Source organism: Pleurodeles waltl, chromosome 12 (genome assembly GCF_031143425.1).
Source record: "Pleurodeles waltl isolate 20211129_DDA chromosome 12, aPleWal1.hap1.20221129, whole genome shotgun sequence".
Lineage (NCBI taxonomy): Eukaryota > Metazoa > Chordata > Amphibia > Caudata > Salamandridae > Pleurodeles > Pleurodeles waltl.
This window is the reverse complement of record NC_090451.1, coordinates 503,365,259-503,380,255: the sequence shown is the minus strand read 5'-3', so window position 1 is coordinate 503,380,255 and position 14,997 is coordinate 503,365,259. Positions and strand designations below refer to the sequence as shown.

At 45.8% G+C, this 14,997-nt stretch overlaps 1 protein-coding gene across 2 annotated transcripts in view; it reads left to right on the top strand.

Moving 5' to 3' along the window:
* SLC7A6 (solute carrier family 7 member 6) overlaps positions 1 to 14,997 on the top strand; it is a 433,424-nt gene that overhangs the window by 306,785 nt on the left and 111,642 nt on the right. For both annotated transcript variants that reach the window (XM_069217253.1, XM_069217254.1), the window contains one exon: positions 10,648 to 10,797. In XM_069217253.1, the coding sequence (XP_069073354.1) occupies positions 10,648 to 10,797 (150 nt within the window). The remainder of the gene's footprint in view (positions 1 to 10,647; positions 10,798 to 14,997) is intronic.

The window sequence follows — 14,997 nt, the reverse complement described above, 5'->3', positions numbered from 1 at the left end:
TTTCCAGTGGAGCTTAGGCTTCCTGTATGCTTTCCTCCCATACTGATTCTGCCCAGAGCTCTCAAAAACATCAAGAACAATGGGGCCCAAGTCATCCTTGTGGCTCCTGACTGGGCATGAGGAGTCTGGTTTCCTGAGCTTCCTCTGATCAGGCTGCACCTTCGGGAGGATCTTTTGTCTCAGCAGAAGGGGAGGGTTCTCCACCTGAACCTGTCAACCCTCGCCTTCTTGCGTGGATATTGATTGGAGACAGTTGACATCTTTCAACATTCCTCCCGAAGTCTGTAATGTTATTCTGGCAGCCAGGCGTCCCTCCACCAAGCCTGTGCACCTGTTAAAGGCAAAAAAGTGTAAATTATTGTACAGAAAAGAATTTTGCCCCCCTTGCTTCATCTCTCTCCGATCTCATTCTCTTCATTCTTACCCTTCCCTAGCAAGGCTGTCTTTCTGCTCGCCTTTCTGCAGCTGCCTGACCAGCCCTCTTTAAGTCCACTTATTGTAAATAGATTTCTCAAAGGGCTTGTACATGTTCCCCCCCCCCCTCTTTGCCATTTATCATGCCTCAGTGGGACCTTAATTTGGTTTTCACCTACATCGTGTGCTCCATTCGAGCTTCTGCACAATTGTCCCTTCTGGCTGCTTGCCATCAAGGCAGCCTTTCTAGTGGCAATAACATCTGCCAGTAAGGGTGAGGGAGCTGCAGACTTTGTCTTCCAAGTCTTCCTACTTGAATGTTTAAAGACAACTGTTGCTTCGCACTAGAGCATCTTTCCTTCCAAAAGTGGTGACTCCATTCCATCTGTCACAATCAGTCACCCTGCCCAGCTTTTATGCTCCTCCACATCCTGCTAAAGAAGAGGAACAACTCCACAGTCTGGACCCAAAAAGAGCATTGTCATTCTGCCTTGACTGCACAAAAGAGTTCTGGGTGGATGACCATCTCTTCATGGGGTATGTTGGAGAAAAGAAGGGTTTGGCAGTACAAAAGTGAACCATTTTACGCTGGGTTGTTCTCTGTACTAAGATCTGCTATGTCATGGCTGAAAAGCAGTCTCCTTAGAGCTTGAAGGCCCATTCCACCAGATTAAAGATCAGTGTTCCTGGACATCTGCCAGGCAGCAACGTGGACATCCCTGTACTTGTGTGCCAAACACTTCTGCCTGGACAGTCAGGTCCACAGGGGGCAGGCATTTCGCCTGTTCGGTCCTGCAGGGCATCCTAGTTTAATTTGTCTGTAGCCCACCCACAGGGATGGTATTGCTTGGGTACCTATTCAGAAGTAAAGAATCTGAAGCTAGATGTCTCTTTCAGATGAACAAGTTCTCTTCCAGGGGATCCTCATCAATAGTCATAAACATTGAATATTCCCGCCCTTGTGCGGGGACCCCGGAGCATATATAAAATATATACACATTATACATGTGTAACAAACAGTCATGCAGGCTATCATGTTAAAAACAGGCTAAAATGCTTTATTTCTATGAAGTTTTTTTTTTTTTTTTTTTTTAAATACTACAATAGAGCATAAATAAGTACCCAAGCTCCTAAAACTAGGCTTGGGGAAGTAAGCAGTAGCAAACTCTAGTGAAAAAATAGAGAAAACTGCATTGAAAAACAATGAAGCATTCTTAGCCAATAGGCTGCATGTAGGTTAACACAGGAGAACCATAAAAACTTTGGCACTGTGCCTTTAAGACCCTGAGCACCTCCAGTATCCCACCATGCCTCAGGGGTGAAGGAAAGGTGACAGTTGGTTCACAGTTAGGTCAGTTCTTTTTTCCGGCTCCTTCTGAGAGGATCCTGGAGCATTGAGCTCTCAGTTTTTCTGAGTTTTCCTCAGAAAAATTCTTTAAAAAAGCGTTTTTTCACTTTTCACTCGACAAATAACATCTTTGTCTGAGCTGGGAAGGTTTTTTCTGACAGAAAAATGCCTTCTCTTTTTGTCAAATGCCCTGCTTGTGGGAAGAAGAAGGCCCAGTCAGATCCCCACTCTCTGTGCATAGTGTGCCTGCCTCAGAGTCACTGCCCTGACACTTGTCAGTACTGTAAGAACATGTCTAGGAGGACTCTGAAAGACAGAGAGAAGATCCGACTTCATGGGCTTCAGGAGAGGAAAAGAACATCGTCCTCCTCGCTCCCCAGGCATCCAGAAGGCCATTCTCAGGAGAGAATGGCCCGGTCGACGTCGACAGGTAGGAAAATACCTGCTTGTTCACCGTCGACGTCGTCGCTACCACCGTCCCACCGGCATAGATCGCCGTCGACGGCGACGCACCCGACGTCGAAGGGAACGGCGTCGAGGGAACATCAGAGCAGGGGCAGGTCTCCGTCGACGGCAGCCCGCCGATCGACGTCGAGCCACCGCCGGCATGCCCGGTCGCCGCCAAAGGCTGTGCGCCCCCCGACGTCAGGACACACGACGTCGAGATCTCCACGACGGCACGGCAAACATCCGCCGTCAACCTCCCATCGCTCCACGTCGAGGCACACGACGGCGAGCAGGTCGAGGTCCAAGGAACGCCGTTCGACGTCAAGGCACTCAACGTCGAGGCAATCAACGTCGAGGCAGGACCAACCGACTGGGCGTCCTTCGACGTCGAAACAGCCATCGACGTCGAAGCAGGTCTTACCTGTCCAACAGGGAGCAGAACATCGCCCCTCGCCAGACAAGGCTCAGTCTCCAGTGGTCTCCATACCGAGCGACTCTTCTCGGTCAAGAGCATCTCCTGGGCATGTCTCGCCCATCAACCTATCTCCGAGATGGCTGGAGAGCCTCAACAGACCAGCGGCCTCCCCAGATTCGCAATATTCGCGAATGTATTCACCCACTGCCTCCCCGCCAAGAACGCCATCGCCGACAGCCGGGGCAGAACGGGCTCGTTCAGCTCCTCGACAGCCGACCGCGAGGACTAGGCGCTCGGCTACAGCGTCCCGCAGCAGATCTCGCTCTCAACGGAGATCCAGGTCGCGCTCAAGAAGATCACCCTCTTGGTCTTCATCAGGTTCTTCTGTCAGGCGTTACTCACCTACTCTTACAGATTCACCACCTGCTAGAGTCTCACCAGTGGATGACATAACCACTTTCAACGAGGTGTTACTAAGAGGAGCACAGAAACTCAATATAGAGGTTCCAGAACCATCTACCTCCTCATCAATCATATTTGAGACACTACAACAGAGATCAGCGTCGAAAAAGTTGCTGCCTCTAGTGCCTGGTTTGTTGCAGCCGACCATGGACACTTTTCTGGCCCCAGCCTCGCTTAAGTCTGCCCCGGCTCGGATTCTTAAAAAGTACAAGGCTCCAGAGCAAGACCCTTTATTCCTTAGGAAGGATCCGCCACCAGACTCAGTGATCATAGCTGCCGCCCGAAAGACCCACTCGGTGGCATCTTCATCCACAGTACCCCCGGATAAAGAGAGCAGGCATTTAGACTCTCTGGGAAGAAAGATGTGCGGGACAGCGGCTTCAGCAATGAAGGTCTCTAGTGCGTCTGCGCTCCTGGGCAGGTACGATCGTTCTCTGTGGGATTCCCTCAGTAGATTTACGGAAAAACTGCCCAGAGAAGACAGGCAAGATTTCCAAGAGATTCTACAGGAAGGATGCCTGGTATCTAACCAAGTTATCAGCGCGGCAGCGGATGGGGCGGATTTGGCGGCTCATGGGTACGCACATGGTATCTGTGCGAGGAGATCTTCCTGGCTGAGGCTCACTGGCTTGAAACAGGAGGCACAACAACGTATCCTGAATCTCCCATTTGCCGGGAATTCTCTATTCGGTGCCCATGCAGACGAAGAGATGGCCCGCATGAAGACCGAGGTGGATACCATGAAGGCGGTAGGCCTCGAAAGAAGGAAAGATTTCAGGCGGAGGTACAGACCGTATGATAGACGCCCTTTCCAACAGAGGGTTCAAACCCCTCATTGGTCGCAAAGGTCTCAGCAACGACAGGGACGCCCTCTGTTTCAGCGAAGAAACACAAGGGAGCGAGGGTCAAGTAGACCTCAACAGTCCACTCCAAAAGCACCCACTAAGCAATGAAGTCTCGCTTCCCTCGACACTGTACACCACTCCGGTGGGGGGGAAGTATTATTGCTCATCTTCACGAGTGGCACTCTATCACAAGAGACAAATGGGTGCTCAATATTGTCGAACATGGCTATTCTCTCCTTTTCAAGCAGCCTCCACCACACTTGCCACCAACCAAACACAATCCGGCTCATCTCACCTTGCTACGCAAGGAGGCTCTCGCCCTCCTAAGAAAGAATGCCATAGAAAGGGTTCCACCTGCCCACAGAGGAAAGGGGGTCTACTCCCGTTACTTTCTAGTAGCAAAGAAGGGTCAAGAGGGCGTTTTCAGGCCAATCCTGGATCTAAGACTGCTGAACAAATACATAAGAAAGCAGAAGTTCAGAATGCTAGCGCTTCACCAAATTTTCCCTCAACTGCATCAGGGAGACTGGATGTGCTCCATCGACCTGCAGGATGCGTATTTCCACATCCCAATAGCTCCAAAGCATCGAAAATTCCTGCGCTTTCGAGTAGCGTTACAGCATTACCAGTTCAGGGTTCTACCCTTTGGCCTGAAATCTGCTCCAAGAGTTTTCTCGAAATGTATGGCAGTGGTGGTGGCGCATCTACGAAGACAAAGGATATACATATATCCATACCTAGACGACTGGCTACTAAAGGCTTCTTCTCCGGAGCAGGCGAGAAGCCATCGGGACATTGTACTAGGAGTTTGCGAAGCTCTAGGTCTTCAGGTCAATTACCAGAAGTCAACCTTGACTCCAACGCAGAGTCTTCACTACCTAGGAGCTATCATAAACACAGAACTACAAAAAGTGTATCCTTCGGAGGAACGACTGTCCTCAATAAACATGAAGTGCCAGGACCTGTTGAGAGCCAGCGCACCTACGGCACGTCAGGTGACATCACTACTGGGCTCCATGGCATCGTGCATCTTTATTGTCCCAAATGCCAGACTCCACATGAGACCCCTCCAAGAGGCATTGGAGGCCAATTGGAGCCAAAGAACAGGTCGCTGGGAAGACACAATGCGGCTACCGGAGGTAGCGCTGCAGTCATTGAGATGGTGGATGCACAGACCTCACCTGTCAGTGGGCGCTCCGTTTCACCAGGTACTTCCATCCGACACTCTGGTAACGGATGCGTCTCTTCAGGGATGGGGGGCTCATCTGGGTCCTTTTCAAGCACAGGGTCTGTGGTCAGACAAGGAGAAGCAGTACCACATCAATCTGCTAGAACTCAGAGCGGTCCATCTGGCTCTCAAGTCTTTCACACCGCTAATTCAGGGGAAAACTCTATTGATACAGACGGACAATACAACCACGATGTATTACTTGAACAAACAAGGGGGAACGAGATCCCTACCCCTTTCACGAGAGTCCAAAGCGATATGGCATTGGCTCCTGGCCAGAGGAATGTCAATCACAGCAGTTCACCTGCCAGGTCAGCAGAACGTAGAAGCAGACTTTCTAAGCAGACACCTGGAGGACGTTCACGATTGGGTCCTGCACGACGAAGTCGCAGAATACATCTTCGCGCAATGGGGTCGGCCTCAACTGGACCTCTTCGCAGACGATGTAAACAGGAAATGCCCAGACTTCGCATCCAGGTTCTACCGTCCAGGATCTCGAGGGAATGCCCTGTTGATCGACTGGTCAGGGACATTTCTTTACGCTTTTCCTCCGATTCCCCTCATTCCGGCAGTGATCAGCAAACTTTACGGATCCAGGACCAGAATGATTCTTATAGCGCCACAATGGCCTCGACAATTCTGGTACACGGATCTCCTCAACCTGTCGGAAAAACCTCACAGGAGGCTGCCGTGCAGACCGGATCTTCTGAGCAGAATGGAGGGCAGGATTCTGCATCCCAACCTACCCTCTCTGAGCTTAACAGCATGGCTCCTGAATTCCTGCAGTATGGGCACCTAGGACTCTCGCAGGAGTGCATGAACATCTTGAAAGAGTCCAAACGGCCTTCCACGCGGCGTTCCTACGCTTTTAAGTGGAAGAGATTCTACATATGGTGCTGTCAGCAAGGCCATAATCCCATACGGGCGCAGGAGGACGTCATACTGTCCTATTTGCTTCACCTAGCGAAATCCGGTCTGCAGGTATCATCTATTAAGGTACATTTGTCTGCTATTACTGCCTATCACAAGTCACCTTCTTAGGAATCCTTCTTTACGAAACCTGTAGTCAAGGATTTCTTAGAAGGTTTGAAGAAAGTTTTTCCGCCAATTCGGAGGCCTTCTCCTCCGTGGGAACTGAACATAGTCCTAGCAAAACTTATGGGCCCTCCTTTCGAGCCTATCCATAAGGCTTCCTTACAACACCTTACGTGGAAAACGGCTTTTCTGGTGGCCATTACTTCAGCGAGGAGGGTCAGTGAGATCCAGGCCTTGTCTGCAAAAGAACCGTACACGGTTTTTCATGACAATAGAGTAGTTCTGCGAACTCACCCATCTTTCCTTCCGAAGGTGGTGTCAGAATTCCATATTAATCAGACCATAACTTTACCGACGTTCTTTCCCAATCCGGAAACTCCGGCTGAGAAAGCATTGCACTCATTAGACTTGAAAAGAGTGCTGAAATTTTATCTGGACAAGACAAAATCGATTAGAAACTCTAACCGCTTGTTTGTGAACTATGGTCATTTAAGGACAGGAGAAGCAGCATCTAAGCGAACAATATCAAGATGGATAGTCTCTTGTATTGTTAATACTTACCAGCTAGCTAATAGACAATTGCTAGCGCGGCCTAGAGCGCATTCCACAAGGGGAAAAGCGGCTACAGCTGCTCTCCTTAACAATGTTCCTATATCTGAGATTTGTAAGGCTGCTACATGGAAGTCTGTACATACTTTTACAAGACATTATTGTTTAGACTCAGATGCAAGAGCGGATGCCCAAGTGGGGCAGGCCTCTCTAAGGAATTTATTTGCGTAAGACATGTCTATTCCTGCACTTCTATCGGACAGTCCGCTGGGTTTAGGGATGGGCTTGCTAATCTATTCAATGTTTATGACTATTGATGAGGATCCCCTGGAAGAGAAGGATAAGTTACTTACCTGTAAATCCTAGTTCTCTTCCAGGGGTATCCTCATCAAAGTCATAAACAACCCACCCTCCTCCCCGGACACACGTCTACTGGAAGTGCAGGACAGACAGTATTTTGATTCAATTATACAAATTGTCACCGTAAAAAGAACTGACCTAACTGTGAACCAACTGTCACCTTTCCTTCACCCCTGAGGCATGGTGGGATACTGGAGGTGCTCAGGGTCTTAAAGGCACAGTGCCAAAGTTTTTATGGTTCTCCTGTGTTAACCTACATGCAGCCTATTGGCTAAGAATGCTTCATTGTTTTTCAATGCAGTTTTCTCTATTTTTTCACTAGAGTTTGCTACTGCTTACTTCCCCAAGCCTAGTTTTAGGAGCTTGGGTACTTATTTATGCTCTATTGTAGTATTTAAAAAAAAAAAAAAAAACTTCATAGAAATAAAGCATTTTAGCCTGTTTTTAACATGATAGCCTGCATGACTGTTTGTTACACATGTATAATGTGTATATATTTTATATATGCTCCGGGGTCCCCGCACAAGGGCGGGAATATTCAATGTTTATGACTTTGATGAGGATACCCCTGGAAGAGAACTAGGATTTACAGGTAAGTAACATATCCTTACTTACCATCGGTAATGCATTATCTGGTAGTGACCATATTTAGTCACAGATTCGTTACCGCCCCAACCATTCCTCCCTGCTCTGCGGACAGATTTCTAGGGTTAGGAATCATTCCTTTCAGGGCCCTAGTTTGGAAACACCAAGGTCAGGTAGGTGCACTTCATGGCTCCTGCACTCCTGGCATGGAAAGTTGTGAAAAGTAACTGACATCCACGTGCGGAGGTTGTGCATTTATACATGACTCAACGTCACTTCCGGCGAGAACGATGCCGCACGGAACTAAACAAAGCCACCTACCGGCATGCAGGGGTACTGCTCACGAAAAATCATCCAGGTCCAGTCTGATGCCTGGGAAATTCAAAGGTAAGGAATCTGCAGCTAAATATTGTCTCTGCAGATAATGCGTTACCAAAGGTATGTAGCTTGTTCTTTCAGTGCACATCTCTTTCTGCATTAATGGCTCATTCCACAGAGGAAAACGTGTGAAAGTGCAGGTATTTGCCTCCTGGGATTACCAAACATTGTAGTATTCGTAGTTCTGGGCGTGGAATTGTGAACATAGTTTTCCCACCCCTCTTATGATGGCGTCTTAACATACCCAAGGGGAGGGTGGTATGCATTTCACAGTCAGCTAATACTCAAAAGTTTCTCAGATGTTTTTTGTGTTTTTTTTTTTTTTATGCAAAATATCATGAAATAGTACATTTTTTCAACGCTAAATTGATCCATAAATCCTTTATAGAGATCAAGTGGTCCTAATGCTGTTACTTCTTTTCTATTTAAATTTCTGACACAGATGAACCTAAATTTAGAATTAATTGTGCTTGTTTTGCAAGCTAGGCAAGGTCTTCTGCTGAAGAAGCTTACAAGGATCTAAATGTTTCCACAGATCTTTAGCTTTACTGTTTTGAGAAAACGTAGCCCATTTTGAGCTTCTAATAATATATTCATCACCTACGAGAGGCTTAACTCAGCAATAAGGCATCTAAAACTGCCAGGTAGATTGTTTTCTACATTGACAAATATTATGTGATTCATTAAACCCATTCACTTAACATTCTCTCACAATATGTGCTGTGCTTTCCCTCCATGGGTCAGTAAAAACATGCAGAAAATTGACAATCATTTGGAAATGCATGGATAAAGAACAAAGAATGTTTACCCTTTGGGACGTTGACCTGAGAATCCCCTTTAGTGTTCTAGAGATTGGTTTACCTACTTTCTTTCCAGTCTGCTAGTCACACATGGCCAGCATTGCCTTTATGTGAGCGACAGTTACTCCACAAAACCTATTTTTCTTCTGTAGTTAGCTTTCTAATGACCCCTTATCAGATAAGGGGATCCCCATCCACAATCTACATCTATCTTCCACATTTGACGTAGTTGATCTCTGCATAGTCTGCTGTAGCTTCATTTGGATTATCTCTCTCTATCTTGTTCTGATTTTCGCTGTTATTTTTTTGTTTTGTTTATGCTATTTCTTTGGGTTGGATAGACCAGTATTTCTCAGGGGTCTGCCCTTGGCTTCTTTTTCTGTAGTTTCCCTCCCACACCCATAGTTTCCTTTTTGGTGTTCAGTTCCCTTTTTACACTGTCATGTCTCAGATCTGTATTTATTTTTTAGCCTATACAACTTCAGAGTGGTTGTGTTTGCTGCCTGTTTCTAAAGTAAATTGCTTTAGCTCAAACCTCCTAAACTGAAATTCAGTTATTTGCTGTATCGTCTTTCTGTGCTGTCCCTCCTGTTCAGGCATTTGTATTTTTTTCTGTCCTTTCTTCTACTTTATTCTACAGTCTCTAGCTTGCATATCATTTTTGACTACTCACTTTTATCCTGTTACTATGTTCGCTCAGTAACTTGCTAGTGTTGTTACTGCCAATATATTTGGCAGATTTACAAATGGCTGAGATCATGCCACCAAACTCATGATCCCCATCCTTGTTGATTTTTCTCTAGAAATGTTGCTTTTCTTGTTGGTCTTCCTTCTTGTCCCTCTCTCCTTGCAATTGATAATGAACACCTCTATTTGGCTCCTTCCAGTTGCCACATTCCCCCTTCAATTGCCTTGCTCCACTTACTGTCTTGTCTTTTTTTGACTCCTGTTTATTTTCTATATATTTTTTAGGTGTGTGTATATATTCACGTTTCTATTTACCAGTGTTTTCTTATGTACATTTTCTTGTTCTATACCCTTAACCCACTTCTCCTTAGTTCTGTTCACCACCCTGTGACAGATTGGGGTATTCATCTTTACATACCCCCAAACACTAAAATAACTTCCCAATTTCTGTCTGCTCTTCTCTGCACTCCCCTGATGTGTCGTTAGCCTGGTGCTCATTCAAATTGTGCCGTTATCAAATTTATGATTAGCTTTTCTCCTAAGGTTCACAGTAATTCAATGAAATTAAAATAAAAAATGATGATTTTTGTCAAAAAGGTTGATCAGTCACGCTATTTAGGGCCACTCTTGGCATTTTAGTTTGTTTACACATTCCTTGACACAAAAAATCTCCTGCAATTTACTTTGTTCATCTCATCTCATGGAATTGCCCTCTAAGACCCCGTGTAGACAAAAAGTTTGAACAACACATTTTTCTAAACTGTTGTCTCAGAATTTTTTCTACGTTAATGTGCTGTCCCATAACACAGCTGTAGATGGTTTTGATCTAAGTATATAGAACTCTATTGTAGCATCGCAAATTAAGTTGTGTTTATTATATTTTGAGTAGCTTTATCTGAGATTATGAACAGTCTTGATTTTCTTTGTCTACTTCCTATCTTTGTTAGTAACAGCAAAGCAATGGTAATATTGCTGTTCACACTGTTATCTAGAATGTTCTTTCAGTAAGGTTGATACACTGATTATTAATACATTATGTATTTTATACAGTACTTCCATTATTTTAATTGTGTTATGATGTTAATTCTTCCTAGTGCGCTGCAACTCTCATCTACTTGTCTGTGAGAGACGTCTTCCAGCTCATTAACTACTACAGCTTCAGTTATTGGTTTTTTGTTGGTCTGTCAATTGCTGGGCAGATTTACCTGCGATGGAAAGAGCCAGACCGCCCAAGGCCTGTCAAGGTAGGTGCACAAAAAGGTTTTGTTACTATAGTAGAAAATCCTGTATTGTGACTAGTGCTGTCGGTTTTTTTCATTCCATATGATTGTGAGTATTTTGCTGAAAACCCACTATTTCATTGTGTTAAAGTTATTGGGCATAAAATTAACCTTACTCATTTTTTTCCATAACAAACTTAATTGTTTTTTTCTACATGAACCAGCTGAGGCTGGCAGAAGTTAACAGACATTTGCAGTGACAAACTTACGGCAGATTTTATGTAGAGGCCCGATGTTTCTCAGAATTCTTGCATGATCTGGAAAACACGCAGGTCTACAGAGTCTGGATCTGTCACAAAGAACAATATATCGTCTGCACACAGTGCAATTCTATCCGAGCAATCTGAGCTGCATTCTACCTCCTATAGCTAAGGGTTCTATCACCAAGGCAATTAGTAGCAGGAAAAGACGGCTCCCCTGGTGTGTCCCCGCTGAATCAGGAAGGTCTCCGATACATGCCCTGCAATGCAGACAAATGCTGTGAGATTAGTGTACAGCAGACCCACTTAAGAGATGAATCTTGGTCCAAAGCTCAATCTTTGTAACAGGGCAAATAAGTACTCCCAACTTACCAAATCAAATGCCTTATCCAAATCAGCTGAAAAGATGGTGGCGGGTCGTCCGAGGTGACGCACGAGTGCAAGTGTATTTGAGGCTCGGCGAATATTGTCGTGTAGCACGTCCTGGCATAACCGCCCGCCTGATTAGGATGTAAGAGTTCTGTCAGATGGAGGTATAATCTATTGGCAAGGGCCTTGGCCAAGAGCTTAGCCTCCACGTTTAGTAGAGATCAGAACGTATCAGGAGGGGTCCTCTGGGAGCCAGACCAACTTAGGGAATACCACGATCTCTGCATGGCTCAAACCTGGCGGAAGTGCTGTTTTATCTGTGGATGCACGGACCGCCTGCACAATATGCTTCCATAATTTAGACACAAGTACTTTAAGAAATTCTCTGGGGAGTCCGTTTGGACCTGGGGCTCCACCTGCCCTAAGACCAGCCAACGCCAAAGAACGTTTGGCCTCGGTTAGTTCCTCTTCCAGGTCCACCCTCTGCACCAGCCAACAGCGTCCGCAAATGTAGCTCATCTCCAGTCTGTGATCTGGTCATGTGGCAGTATATCATGTCGTGCAAATGTCTTCTGAAAAAACCTGTGTGCCAACCAGCGTATTTAGCAACCACGGCACCCTGCTCATCCCTGAGCAATGGAAGGGCTGTTGGTTAATCTATCGCCTGACACAGCCTGTGGAGTAATTTACTTGATTTGACACCCACTGGTATATTCTGCTCTGCGTCGCCCACCACGCAAGCTTGGCCTCACCTAGAAGGAGCTGCCCGTACCGCTGCTGTATGAGACCCAACTGTGGCCGAGTGATCTCTCTACCTGCCCCACTACTGCTCGCCTCGGGATTCTTAATTTGCGTCTCAAGCTCAGTCAGGTCCTGGACCTTGCATTTCTGCTTTCCTGTGCAGAAGCTGATGTCCATCCCGTACAGGACTGGCTTAAAAGCTTTCTGGAGCGTTGTGGTGCGCTTGACACAGTGCCTGTATTATATGCAAAGTATTCCTCCGTGCCCTTTGTGAGAACCCTCAACCCTGTGGGATTTTGTAGGTTTCATGGAGATAAATGCCATCAGGGCACTATAGATTCCATGACTGCTTACCATCCTGGACAACCACAGGTGTTCTCTCTCCCTCAAGACAAAAAAAGATCATCAAGATGAAGACACCCAGGAGTACCAGGATTAAAACGTTGGGGGCTTTTGCTGCGTTCATGAGGAAGATGAGACCCAGTGTGGTTATTAAAGGTACAGCACAAGTAGCAGGATCATCATTATCAGAGGCATACACCTTACCACAATCAAATGATACCCTTAGTTCCAGTGTCCTGCATTTCCTGCCTGCAAGAGAGTATGCAAAATATTCATACCAGGTTTGTATATTTGCCCCAGTCACATCCTCCATTGTCAACTCCACTGTCACTACCCCAACCACCCTGGCATCCACCACTACTTATCACTCAGACCACCTCTTTTAGCAGAGGCTGACAGTACTGAAGAGAAGGAGAGAAGTAAAGAGTGCAATATCCTTACACGAGGATGAATTTCATGACTAGAGAGCATAATGTCAAAGTCAGAAAAGACCCCCCAATTTACCGTTTGCCACCCACTTACTTAATGCCCTTCTTTACTCTTGTCAAACATGCAATAGAGTTCAACCTCTCCTTTACAACTTCAGGGTGCAAACGTGCAAAGCAGTCAAGATCATTTCCATCCTGGACCAGAACTGAGAGGAGTATAAGAAACTTAAGAACGCTTTGGCCTCTAAACCAAAGGCTCTACCATTGCTGGATAAGAAGTACACAACAGCTTGATAATGCTCTGGCCTATCTAGCAAAAAATCCAAAAGCCCACACTGTTCAATCACTGGTGGTGCAGTGCTGCTCAAGAATTTCTTTGCCATGCACTGCTCTATTGGACTACAAGAAGGACACTTTTATGAGGATGCAAGTGTCATGTTTGCAACCTCAATGAAAGTTGCAAACAACCTGGGCATTCTGAGCTACTTTGATAGCCAGATGTGGGATGACATTGCCCCTTGAATCAACTTGCTGCCTCTAGCCAAAAGGATTGATAATTAACAAAGGAGAAAGTTTCATAGGTTTTTCACTGGTTCAGCTGTGGGTGTAGCCAAAACAGGTTTCCATCATTTGGCAAAAGCAGCCGTGGCGCCACAATGGACTACTTAGAAGCACTTCTTTTAGACCAGAGGTGCAGAGCATCGTGCTTGGCGTGCCTTTTGACGTAAGTTCCATATGGAAGGCATTTTCCCTATTCTCATCTTAACTTAAAACTGGTACTGAGAAAGGTTACTGTGGACCCTTCTGTTTCGCTGACCACAGCTTTCTTGTTGCTCCAGAGGGCAAAAACACAGTTGTTTAAAGGGAGAGAACAGTACCAGCAATGCCAATATTTACAATCTCCACCTTATTATGGGTATTATGGCATAGCTTCATCATTGATACCACAGGTACCAGGAGGCTCCTCCTACACCTGGAGGTGTTTGACACAGGAGTGCTTCCTAGATGATGATGATGATGATGATGCATGAACATGCCAATGTAACCTAATTGTTGCCTAAAACTGATTGATTGCTTCCTCTACCCTAGCCTACAAGCTGCAAATAGGTGGTAAAAATTCCCATTTCTTGCTTCACTGTAGGCATATAACCACTATCTGTTGGGTCCTAAGCCTCATTTAATTCATCATCACTATAGATTTTATCCAGAGGGCACCACAAATCCCTTTACTAAGAGGCCCATCAACCCTAGTCAAAGATTCATTAGGAGATTCTCACTGTTACTCAAATAGGAGATTAAAATGGTACTCAAATGCCAATGAAACAAGGGGGTTCTGGTTACCTTTTTTTCCTGGTAAAGAGTACAGGAGAGTTGTGCCTGTTTTTCGACTGACATCATTTAAACAAGAACCTCAGAAACAGTCTTTTTGAATGGTCGTGCTCCACAAAGTTCTATGGTTTCTGCAGGAAACTTAATTTCTACAGACCCTAAGAATACTTGTTGTCATACCCTCATCCACCCTAACGATCACAATGTCTCCGATTTCCAGGAGCCAGTAAATATTACCAGGTCAAAGAGCTTCCTTTCAACCTGAGAGATCCCTCCAGGATCTTCACTAAGTGTCTGGTACCAGCAGTAGCCCATCTACAGCAAGACATGCTTCTGGCTATCACTTTGTTTAGACAACTAGCACATCAAAGGTCTCTCAAAGAAGCAGACCAACACGGGCTGGTGATCATGTAATTATTTTTCCCTGCTTAGTTTGACACCAGCTTGAAACCCCCGTAATGTGCAGTGGATATAAATTACTTGCTCATGAGGCAACATCTTTGTACTACTGCACTTTAAGAAAGAACTATAGTGGTGGAAGGATTTCAACAGTGCCTCCGAAGGTCTCCCATCCCAAGACCCACACTAGCAATGATTAGGACCACCAAAACGTTGTTGGAAAGATATTGACTCACTTACAGGAACTGCACTACTGAGGCCCCTGGTTGCCACTGAACAGGAGTTTATGCGTCCGTTCCTTTGGGCTGCAGGCGGTGTGCCTCTGGGTATAGGATTGAGTGCCAAAAATCAGAAAC